The sequence below is a fragment of the Myxine glutinosa genome, chromosome 3 (assembly GCF_964187855.1).
Source record: "Myxine glutinosa chromosome 3, kmMyxGlut1.1, whole genome shotgun sequence".
Classification (NCBI taxonomy): domain Eukaryota; kingdom Metazoa; phylum Chordata; class Myxini; order Myxiniformes; family Myxinidae; genus Myxine; species Myxine glutinosa.
Window position 1 is genome coordinate 45,118,638 of NC_136263.1, and position 13,372 is coordinate 45,132,009.

At 43.0% G+C, this 13,372-nt stretch overlaps 1 protein-coding gene across 1 annotated transcript in view; it reads right to left on the minus strand.

Annotated features, from left to right (window-relative positions):
• Nucleotides 1-13,372, minus strand: part of LOC137423622 (uncharacterized) — a 207,820-nt gene that overhangs the window by 139,323 nt on the left and 55,125 nt on the right. The window contains exon 4 of the mRNA XM_078773960.1: nt 2,506-2,631. Coding sequence (XP_078630086.1) covers nt 2,506-2,631 — 126 coding nt within the window. The remainder of the gene's footprint in view (nt 1-2,505; nt 2,632-13,372) is intronic.

Below are 13,372 nucleotides of genomic sequence, written 5' to 3' on the forward strand. Positions count from 1 at the left end.
TGCAGTAATGAGCAGAGGTGCTGGCTACGATAACATGCACAAGATGCTCAAGATTGTGTGAAATCCGCACCTGGAGCAATGAGTAGAGGTGCTGGCTATGATAACATGCACAAGATGCTCAAGATTGGGTGAAATCCGCACCTGGAGCAATGAGCAGAGGTGCTGGCTACGATAACATACACAAGATGCTCAAGATTGTGTGAAATCCGCATCTGGAGCAATGAGCAGAGGTGCTGGCTACGATAACATGCACAAGATGCTCAAGATTGTGTGAAATCCGCACCTGGAGCAATGAGTAGAGGTGCTGGCTACGATAACATGCACAAGATGCTCAAGATTGTGTGAAATCCGCACCTGGAGCAATGAGTAGAGGTGCTGGCTATGCTAACATACACAAGATGCTCAAGATTGGGTGAAATCCGCACCTGGAGCAATGAGTAGAGGTGCTGGCTACGATAACATGCACAAGATGCTCAAGATTGGGTGAAATCCGCACCTGGAGCAATGAGCAGAGGTGCTGGCTACGATAACATGCACAAGATGCTCAAGATTGGGTGAAATCCGCACCTGGAGCAATGAGCAGAGGTGCTGGCTACGATAACATACACAAGATGCTCAAGATTGGGTGAAATCCGCACCTGGAGCAATGAGTAGAGGTGCTGGCTACGATAACATACACAAGATGCTCATGATTGGGTGAAATCCGCACCTGGAGCAATGAGCAGAGGTGCTGGCTACGATAACATGCACAAGATGCTCAAGATTGGGTGAAATCCGCACCTGGAGCAATGAGCAGAGGTGCTGGCTACGATAACATACACAAGATGCTCAAGATTGGGTGAAATCCGCACCTGGAGCAATGAGCAGAGGTGCTGGCTACGATAACATACACAAGATGCTCAAGATTGGGTGAAATCCGCACCTGGAGCAATGAGCAGAGGTGCTGGCTACGATAACATGCACAAGATGTTCAAGATTGTGTGAAATCCGCACCTGGAGCAATGAGCAGAGGTGCTGGCTACGATAACATGCACAAGATGCTCAAGATTGGGTGAAATCCGCACCTGGAGCAATGAGCAGAGGTGCTGACTACGATAACATGCAGAAGATGCTCAAGATTGTGTGCTCAATCGGTGTGACATCTTGTGAGGATGAAAGAGCAAACAGCGAGACACGACTGTTGAAGACAACTGTGGGTGAAGACCGCATGAACGGGTTCGCTCTCCAACATGTCCACTATGACATGGAAGTGAACATGGAGGAAATTGAGAATAAGTTTACCGGAAAAACATCCGAGAAGGTGAGCCGAAGTCACGTGTTTCATTGAGCAGGCGGTGTGGGCACAATGTGGACGCCGAGTCCTTCAAGTTGCGGCAACACGACGATTTAACTTTGTGTCTCAGTGTAATAAACCTGCATCACACTGCACCTGGTTTCATCGAATAAAGAACAAAGTCTCGAATTCTCTTCCCCGGATATTTCCGATAGAATATTCTCAATAATAAACCATCGACACCTCAAACCTTTTTCCGGTTCCCTGAATTTAGTTGCATCAAGATTGCTGTTCACAGTGAGATGCTGAATTGTCGCATTGGCTCCATAATCACATCGGAGCTGAGGCACGACACAGGTTCCCTCTTTGGAGGAAATTACGAGGGATTGTGGGAAATGTTCTCCAACATAATGATAATTAAACGAAACATTGATTGGAGTTCATGTGTGAAGGTTGCACGTCATGAGACAAGTGCTGCGTGTTCATTCTGTGCGACTTGTTCTTTTCTTTATCATTTCAAAGTTCAAATCTGCATCACCGAAATGTTTTCAAAAAAAGGGACATGTTGTGACTTTGGACGCATGAGGGCGTGTCACAATGATGTGCGGTACCTGGTGAAGAAGAAGAGGAGTGAGAGAGAGTGATGAACAACACACAACCCACTCAATACAACAACCCCAAAGAACAACACAAACAAACCACCCACAACAAAACACTACACAAACACCACAGCACAACATAACCACCACCAACCCACAACACCACCACCAACCCACAACATAACCACCACCAACCCACAACACCACCACCTGTGGGAACTCATCACAACCTCCCATTGTTTATCACTTCATGAAACGTGTTCATTTCCCGGTAATGACGAACTCAGCAATGAGATCTGAATTGTAATAACACGAGGAATTCAATTTGATTATTAACATTTCATTTATGATCAGCTGTTGTTATTATTATCATTATTATTATTATTATTATTATTCGATAAAAATCCTTTCAAACTAAAACACGGTAAAGGTGTAAATGAATGATCGTTGTTTCCATGACCATGGTACCATTTACACACACAACGTTAATGTTTAAACTTTAATAACGCTTTAACTTTACAATACATTATTAACAATAGTTTACACGTTGTATAGTTTAGTGTAGTTCACAGTAAGTTTCACAGTGTTATTAGCGGTTTGTGAGACACGAACAGTGCGAGGAGGTGATCTTACCGAACTTGAGGCCGTAGTCTGTGTAATTCATCAGGATCGTCACAGTCCCGGTAATGAGTCTCAGGTTCTCATCCGGTACCGGCGAGTCCTTCCCTGAGAGTTCATTCAGAGCTCGAGCAAAAACCTCTGTGGGAAGGAATCATCATTCATTCACTGGATGGAGAATGACAACGAACATTCCCTCATTCTTTAGAAACAAACCAGTGATTGAATAAAAATCCTCACAACTTTACAAACAACAACAAACAAATACAATAGTTTATAATAATTATTTAATCCCCGAGAGAGGAACTGTGACTGCCCTGTTCCTGTGACTGTGACTGTGACTGTGACTGTGACTGTGACTGTGACTGCCTAATCACTGCCTAATCACTGCCCTGTGATTACTACATGCTGCCCTGTTCAATGATTACTACACGCTGCCCTGTTCAATGATTACTACACGCTGCCCTGTTCAATGATTACTACACGCTGCCCTGTTCAATGATTACTACACGCTGCCCTGTTCAATGATTACTACACGCTGCCCTGTTCAATGATTACTACACGCTGCCCTGTTCAATGATCACTACATGCTGCCCTGTTCAATGATTACTACACGCTGCCCTGTTCAATGATTACTACATGCTGCCCTGTTCAATGATTACTACATGCTGCCCTGTTCAATGATTACTACATGCTGCCCTGTACAATGATTACTACACGCTGCCCTGTTCAATGATTACTACACGCTGCCCTGTTCAATGATTACTACATGCTGCCCTGTTCAATGATTACTACACGCTGCCCTGTTCAATGATTACTACACGCTGCCCTGTTCAATGATTACTACACGCTGCCCTGTTCAATGATTACTACATGCTGCCCTGTTCAATGATTACTACATGCTGCCCTGTTCAATGATTACTACATGCTGCTCAGTTCAATGATTACTACATGTTTCCCTGTTCAATGATTACTACATGCTGCCCTGTTCAATGATTACTACACGCTGCCCTATTCAATGATTACTACACGCTGCCCTGTTCAATGATTACTACATGCTGCTCAGTTCAATGATTACTACATGCTGCCCTGTTCAATGATCACTACACGCTGCCCTATTCAATGATTACTACACGCTGCCCTCGTCAATGATTACTACACGCTGCCCTATTCAATGATTACTACACGCTGCCCTCGTCAATGATTACTACATGCTGCCCTTTTCAATGATTACTACATGCTGCCCTGTTCAATGATTACTACATGCTGCCCTCGTCAATGATTACTACATGCTGCCCTATTCAATGATTACTACATGTTTCCCTGTTCAATGATTACTACATGCTGCCTTGTTCAATGATTACTACACGCTGCCCTATTCAATGATTACTACATGCTGCCCTGTTCAATGATTACTACATGCTGCCCTATTCAATGATTACTACACGCTGCCCTGTTCAATGATTACTACATGCTGCTCAGTTCAATGATTACTACATGCTGCCCTCGTCAATGATTACTACATGCTGCCCTATTCAATGATTACTACATGCTGCCCTTTTCAATGATTACGACATGTTACCCTGTTCAATGATTACTACATGCTGCCCTCGTCAATGATTACTACATGCTGCCCTTTTCAATGATTACTACATGCTACCCTTTTCAATGATTACTACATGCTGCCCTGTTCAATGATTACTACATGCTGCCCTCGTCAATGATTACTACATGCTGCCCTCTTCAATGATTACTACACGCTGCCCTATTCAATGATTACTACACGCTGCCCTGTTCAATGATTACTACACGCTGCCCTGTTCAATGATTACTACATGCTGCCTTGTTCAATGATTACTACACGCTGCCCTGTTCAATGATTACTACATGCTGCCCTCTTCAATGATTACTACATGCTGCCCTCTTCAATGATTACTACACACTGCCCTATTCAATGATTACTACACGCTGCCCTGTTCAATGATTACTACATGCTTCCCTGTTCAATGATCACTACACGCTGCCCTATTCAATGATTACTACACGCTGCCCTCGTCAATGATTACTACATGCTGCCCTTTTCAATGATTACTACATGCTGCCCTGTTCAATGATTACTACATGCTGCCCTCGTCAATGATTACTACATGCTGCCCTCGTCAATGATTACTACATGCTGCCCTATTCAATGATTACTACATGTTTCCCTGTTCAATGATTACTACATGCTGCCCTGTTCAATGATCACTACACGCTGCCCTATTCAATGATTACTACACGCTGCCCTCGTCAATGATTACTACACGCTGCCCTATTCAATGATTACTACACGCTGCCCTCGTCAATGATTACTACATGCTGCCCTTTTCAATGATTACTACATGCTGCCCTGTTCAATGATTACTACATGCTGCCCTCGTCAATGATTACTACATGCTGCCCTCGTCAATGATTACTACATGCTGCCCTATTCAATGATTACTACATGTTTCCCTGTTCAATGATTACTACATGCTGCCTTGTTCAATGATTACTACACGCTGCCCTGTTCAATGATTACTACATGCTGCCCTATTCAATGATTACTACACGCTGCCCTGTTCAATGATTACTACATGCTGCCCTCGTCAATGATTACTACATGCTGCCCTTTTCAATGATTACTACATGCTGCCCTTTTCAATGATTACTACATGCTGCCCTTTTCAATGATTACTACATGCTGCCCTTTTCAATGATTACTACACGCTGCTCAGTTCAATGATTACTACATGCTGCCCTCGTCAATGATTACTACATGCTGCCCTATTCAATGATTACTACATGCTGCCCTTTTCAATGATTACGACATGTTACCCTGTTCAATGATTACTACATGCTGCCCTCGTCAATGATTACTACATGCTGCCCTTTTCAATGATTACTACATGCTACCCTTTTCAATGATTACTACATGCTGCCCTGTTCAATGATTACTACATGCTGCCCTCGTCAATGATTACTACATGCTGCCCTATTCAATGATTACTACATGCTGCCCTTTTCAATGATTACGACATGTTGCCCTGTTCAATGATTACTACATGCTGCCCTCTTCAATGATTACTACACGCTGCCCTATTCAATGATTACTACACGCTGCCCTGTTCAATGATTACTACATGCTGCCCTGTTCAATGATTACTACATGCTGCCCTATTCAATGATTACTACACGCTGCCCTGTTCAATGATTAATACATGCTGCCCTATTCAATGATTACTACATGCTGCCCTGTTCAATGATTACTACATGCTGCCCTATTCAATGATTACTACATGCTGCCCTATTCAATGATTACTACACACTGCCCTATTCAATGATTACTACACGCTGCCCTGTTCAATGATTACTACATGCTGCCCTATTCAATGATTACTACATGCTGCCCTATTCAATGATTACTACATGCTGCCCTATTCAATGATTACTACACACTGCCCTATTCAATGATTACTACACGCTGCCCTGTTCAATGATTACTACATGCTACCCTGTTCAATGATTACTACATGCTGCCCTGTTCAATGATTACTACATGCTGCCCTATTCAATGATTACTACACGCTGCCCTGTTCAATGATTACTACATGCTGCCCTTTTCAATGATTACGACATGTTGCCCTGTTCAATGATTACTACATGCTGCCCTCTTCAATGATTACTACACGCTGCCCTGTTCAATGATTACTACACGCTGCCCTGTTCAATGATTACGACATGTTGCCCTGTTCAATGATTACTACACGCTGCCCTATTCAATGATTACTACACGCTGCCCTGTTCAATGATTACTACATGCTGCCCTGTTCAATGATTACTACATGCTGCCCTATTCAATGATTACTACACGCTGCCCTGTTCAATGATTAATACATGCTGCCCTATTCAATGATTACTACACGCTGCCCTGTTCAATGATTACTACACGCTGCCCTGTTCAATGATTACTACATGCTGCCCTATTCAATGATTACTACACGCTGCCCTGTTCAATGATTAATACATGCTGCCCTATTCAATGATTACTACACGCTGCCCTGTTCAATGATTACTACATGCTGCCCTTTTCAATGATTACTACACGCTGCCCTATTCAATGATTACTACACGCTGCCCTATTCAATGATTACTACACGCTGCCCTATTCAATGATTACTACATGCTGCCCTTTTCAATGATCACTACATGCTGCCCTGTTCAATGATTACTACACGCTGCCCTATTCAATGATTACGACATGTTGCCCTGTTCAATGATTACTACACGCTGCCCTTTTCAATGATTACTACATGCTGCCCTTTTCAATGATTACTACATGCTGCCCTATTCAATGATTACTACATGCTGCCCTTTTCAATGATTACGACATGTTGCCCTGTTCAATGATTACTACATGCTGCCCTCTTCAATGATTACTACACGCTGCCCTATTCAATGATTACTACACGCTGCCCTGTTCAATGATTACTACATGCTGCCCTGTTCAATGATTAATACATGCTGCCCTGTTCAATGATTACTACATGCTGCCCTTTTCAATGATTACGACATGTTGCCCTGTTCAATGATTACTACATGCTGCCCTCTTCAATGATTACTACACGCTGCCCTATTCAATGATTACTACACGCTGCCCTGTTCAATGATTACTACATGCTGCCCTATTCAATGATTACTACACGCTGCCCTGTTCAATGATTACTACACGCTGCCCTGTTCAATGATTACTACATGCTGCCCTCGTCAATGATTACTACATGCTGCCCTCTTCAATGATTACTACACGCTGCCCTCTTCAATGATTACTACATGCTGCCCTCTTCAATGATTACTACACGCTGCCCTATTCAATGATTACTACACGCTGCCCTGTTCAATGATTACTACATGCTGCTCAGTTCAATGATTACTACATGCTGCCCTCGTCAATGATTACTACATGCTGCCCTATTCAATGATTACTACATGCTGCCCTGTTCAATGATTACTACATGCTGCCCTATTCAATGATTACTACACGCTGCCCTGTTCAATGATTAATACATGCTGCTCAGTTCAATGATTACGACATGTTGCCCTGTTCAATGATTACTACATGCTGCCCTCGTCAATGATTACTACATGCTGCCCTTTTCAATGATTACTACATGCTGCCCTTTTCAATGATTACTACATGCTGCCCTCGTCAATGATTACTACATGCTGCCCTTTTCAATGATTACTACATGCTGCCCTTTTCAATGATTACTACATGCTGCCCTTTTCAATGATTACTACACGCTGCCCTGTTCAATGATTACTACATGCTGCTCAGTTCAATGATTACTACATGCTGCCCTCGTCAATGATTAATACATGCTGCCCTTTTCAATGATTACGACATGTTGCCCTGTTCAATGATTACTACATGCTGCCCTCGTCAATGATTACTACATGCTGCCCTGTTCAATGATTACTACATGCTGCCCTCGTCAATGATTACTACATGCTGCCCTCTTCAATGATTACTACATGCTGCCCTTTTCAATGATTACGACATGTTGCCCTGTTCAATGATTACTACATGCTGCCCTCTTCAATGATTACTACATGCTGCCCTCGTCAATGATTACTACATGCTGCCCTCTTCAATGATTACTACATGCTGCTGCCTCTTCAATGATTACTACATGCTGCCCTCGTCAATGATTACTACATGCTGCCCTCTTCAATGATTGCTACATGCTGCCCTCTTCAATGATTACTACATGCTGCCCTCGTCAATGATTACTACATGTTGCCCTCTTCAATGATTACTACATGCTGCCCTCGTCAATGATTACTACATGCTGCCCTCGTCAATGATTACTACATGCTGCCCTCTTCAATGATTACTACATGCTGCCCTCTTCAATGATTACTACATGTTGCCCTCGTCAATGATTACTACATGCTGCCCTCTTCAATGATTACTACATGCTGCCCTCTTCAATGATTACTACATGTTGCCCTCGTCAATGATTACTACATGCTGCCCTCGTCAATGATTACTACATGCTGCCCTCGTCAATGATTACTACATGCTGCCCTCGTCAATGATTACTACATGCTGCCCTCTTCAATGATTACTACATGCTGCCCTCGTCAATGATTACTACATGCTGCCCTCGTCAATGATTACTACATGCTGCCCTCGTCAATGATTACTACATGCTGCCCTGTTCAATGATTACTACATGCTGCCCTCGTCAATGATTACTACATGCTGCCCTCGTCAATGATTACTACATGCTGCCCTCGTCAATGATTACTACATGCTGCCCTCGTCAATGATTACTACATGCTGCCCTCTTCAATGATTACTACATGCTGCCCTCGTCAATGATTACTACATGCTGCCCTCTTCAATGATTACTACATGCTGCTGCCTCTTCAATGATTACTACATGCTGCCCTCGTCAATGATTACTACATGCTGCCCTCTTCAATGATTACTACATGCTGCCCTCTTCAATGATTACTACATGCTGCCCTCGTCAATGATTACTACATGCTGAGCTGTTCAATGATTACTACATGCTGCCCTCTTCAATGATTACTCCATGTTGCCCTGTTCAATGATTGCTACATGCTGCCCTGTTCAATGATTACTACATGCTCCTCTGTTCAATGATTACTACACGCTGCCCTGTTCAATGATTACTACACGCTGCCCTGTTCAATGATTACTACATGCTGCCCTGTTCAATGATTACTACATGCTGCCCTGTTCAATGATTACTACATGCTGCCCTGTTCAATGATTACTACATGCTGCCCTGTTCAATGATTACTACATGCTGCCCTGTTCAATGATTACTACATGCTGCCCTGTTCAATGATTACTACATGCTGCTCAGTTCAATGATTACTACATGCTGCCCTCTTCAATGATTACTACATGCTGCCCTGTTCAATGATTACTACATGCTGCCCTGTTCAATGATTACTACATGCTGCCCTGTTCAATGATTACTACATGCTGCCCTGTTCAATGATTACTACATGCTGCCCTGTTCAATGATTACTACATGCTGCCCTGTTCAATGATTACTACATGCTGCCCTGTTCAATGATTACTGCATGCTGCCCTGTTCAATGATTACTACACGCTGCCCTGTTCAATGATTACTACACGCTGCCCTGTTCAATGATTACTACATGCTGCCCTGTTCAATGATTACTACATGCTGCTCAGTTCAATGATGACTACATGCTGCCCTCTTCAATGATTACTACATGCTGCCCTGTTCAATGATTGCTACATGCTGCCCTTTTCAATGATTACTACACGCTGCCCTCTTCAATGATTACTACACGCTGCCCTGTTCAATGATTGCTACATGCTGCCCTCTTCAATGATTACTACACGCTGCCCTCTTCAATGATTACTACACGCTGCCCTGTTCAATGATTGCTACATGCTGCCCTCTTCAATGATTACTACATGCTGCCCTCTTCAATGATTACTACACGCTGCCCTGTTCAATGATTGCTACATGCTGCCCTCTTCAATGATTACTCCATGTTGCCCTGTTCAATGATTACTACATGCTGCCCTGTTCAATGATCACTACATGCTGCCCTGTTCAATGAGTACTACATGCTGCACTGTTCAATGAGTACTACATGATGCCCTGTTCAATGATTCTACATGCTGCCCTGTTCAATGATTACTAGATGTGCCCTCTTCAATGATTACTCCATGTTGCCCTGTTCAATGATTACTACATGTTGCCCTGTTCAATGATTACTACATGTTGCCCTGTTCAATGATTCTACATGTTGCCCTGTTCAATGATTACTCCATGTTGCCCTGTTCAATGATTACTACATGTTACCCTGTTCAATGATTACTACATGTTGCCCTGTTCAATGATTACTCCATGTTGCCCTGTTCAATGATTACTCCATGTTGCCCTGTTCAATGATTACTCCATGTTGCCGTGTTCAATGATTACTCCATGCTGCCCTGTTCAATGATTACTACATGCTGCCCTATTCAATGATTACTACATACTGACCTGTTCAATGATTACTCCATGCTGCCCTATTCAATGATCACTACATGCTGCCCTGTTCAATGATTACTCCATGCTGCCCTGTTCAATGATCACTACATGCTGCCCTGTTCAATGATCACTACATGCTGCCCTGTTCAATGATTACTCCATGCTGCCCTGTTCAATGATTACTACATGCTGCCCTCTTCAATGATTACTACATGCTGCCCTGTTCAATGATCACTACATGCTGCCCTGTTCAATGAGTACTACATGTTGCCCTGTTCAATGATTACTACATGTTGCCCTGTTCAATGATTCTACATGTTGCCCTGTTCAATGATTACTCCATGTTGCCCTGTTCAATGATTACTACATGTTACCCTGTTCAATGATTACTACATGTTGCCCTGTTCAATGATTACTCCATGTTGCCCTGTTCAATGATTACTACATGCTGCCCTCGTCAATGATTACTACATGCTGCCCTTTTCAATGATTACTACATGCTGCCCTTTTCAATGATTACTACATGCTGCCCTCGTCAATGATTACTACATGCTGCCCTTTTCAATGATTACTACATGCTGCCCTTTTCAATGATTACTACATGCTGCCCTTTTCAATGATTACTACACGCTGCCCTGTTCAATGATTACTACATGCTGCTCAGTTCAATGATTACTACATGCTGCCCTCGTCAATGATTAATACATGCTGCCCTTTTCAATGATTACGACATGTTGCCCTGTTCAATGATTACTACATGCTGCCCTCGTCAATGATTACTACATGCTGCCCTTTTCAATGATTACGACATGTTGCCCTGTTCAATGATTACTACATGCTGCCCTCGTCAATGATTACTACATGCTGCCCTTTTCAATGATTACTACATGCTGCCCTTTTCAATGATTACTACATGCTGCCCTCGTCAATGATTACTACATGCTGCCCTTTTCAATGATTACTACATGCTGCCCTTTTCAATGATTACTACATGCTGCCCTTTTCAATGATTACTACACGCTGCCCTGTTCAATGATTACTACATGCTGCTCAGTTCAATGATTACTACATGCTGCCCTCGTCAATGATTAATACATGCTGCCCTTTTCAATGATTACGACATGTTGCCCTGTTCAATGATTACTACATGCTGCCCTCGTCAATGATTACTACATGCTGCCCTGTTCAATGATTACTACATGCTGCCCTCGTCAATGATTACTACATGCTGCCCTCTTCAATGATTACTACATGCTGCCCTTTTCAATGATTACGACATGTTGCCCTGTTCAATGATTACTACATGCTGCCCTCTTCAATGATTACTACATGCTGCCCTCGTCAATGATTACTACATGCTGCCCTCTTCAATGATTACTACATGCTGCTGCCTCTTCAATGATTACTACATGCTGCCCTCGTCAATGATTACTACATGCTGCCCTCTTCAATGATTACTACATGCTGCCCTCTTCAATGATTACTACATGCTGCCCTCGTCAATGATTACTACATGTTGCCCTCTTCAATGATTACTACATGCTGCCCTCGTCAATGATTACTACATGCTGCCCTCGTCAATGATTACTACATGCTGCCCTCTTCAATGATTACTACATGCTGCCCTCTTCAATGATTACTACATGTTGCCCTCGTCAATGATTACTACATGCTGCCCTCTTCAATGATTACTACATGCTGCCCTCTTCAATGATTACTACATGTTGCCCTCGTCAATGATTACTACATGCTGCCCTCGTCAATGATTACTACATGCTGCCCTCGTCAATGATTACTACATGCTGCCCTCGTCAATGATTACTACATGCTGCCCTCTTCAATGATTACTACATGCTGCCCTCGTCAATGATTACTACATGCTGCCCTCGTCAATGATTACTACATGCTGCCCTCGTCAATGATTACTACATGCTGCCCTGTTCAATGATTACTACATGCTGCCCTCGTCAATGATTACTACATGCTGCCCTCGTCAATGATTACTACATGCTGCCCTCGTCAATGATTACTACATGCTGCCCTCGTCAATGATTACTACATGCTGCCCTCTTCAATGATTACTACATGCTGCCCTCGTCAATGATTACTACATGCTGCCCTCTTCAATGATTACTACATGCTGCTGCCTCTTCAATGATTACTACATGCTGCCCTCGTCAATGATTACTACATGCTGCCCTCTTCAATGATTACTACATGCTGCCCTCTTCAATGATTACTACATGCTGCCCTCGTCAATGATTACTACATGCTGAGCTGTTCAATGATTACTACATGCTGCCCTCTTCAATGATTACTCCATGTTGCCCTGTTCAATGATTGCTACATGCTGCCCTGTTCAATGATTACTACATGCTCCTCTGTTCAATGATTACTACACGCTGCCCTGTTCAATGATTACTACACGCTGCCCTGTTCAATGATTACTACATGCTGCCCTGTTCAATGATTACTACATGCTGCCCTGTTCAATGATTACTACATGCTGCCCTGTTCAATGATTACTACATGCTGCCCTGTTCAATGATTACTACATGCTGCCCTGTTCAATGATTACTACATGCTGCTCAGTTCAATGATTACTACATGCTGCCCTCTTCAATGATTACTACATGCTGCCCTGTTCAATGATTACTACATGCTGCCCTGTTCAATGATTACTACATGCTGCCCTGTTCAATGATTACTACATGCTGCCCTGTTCAATGATTACTACATGCTGCCCTGTTCAATGATTACTACATGCTGCCCTGTTCAATGATTACTACATGCTGCCCTGTTCAATGATT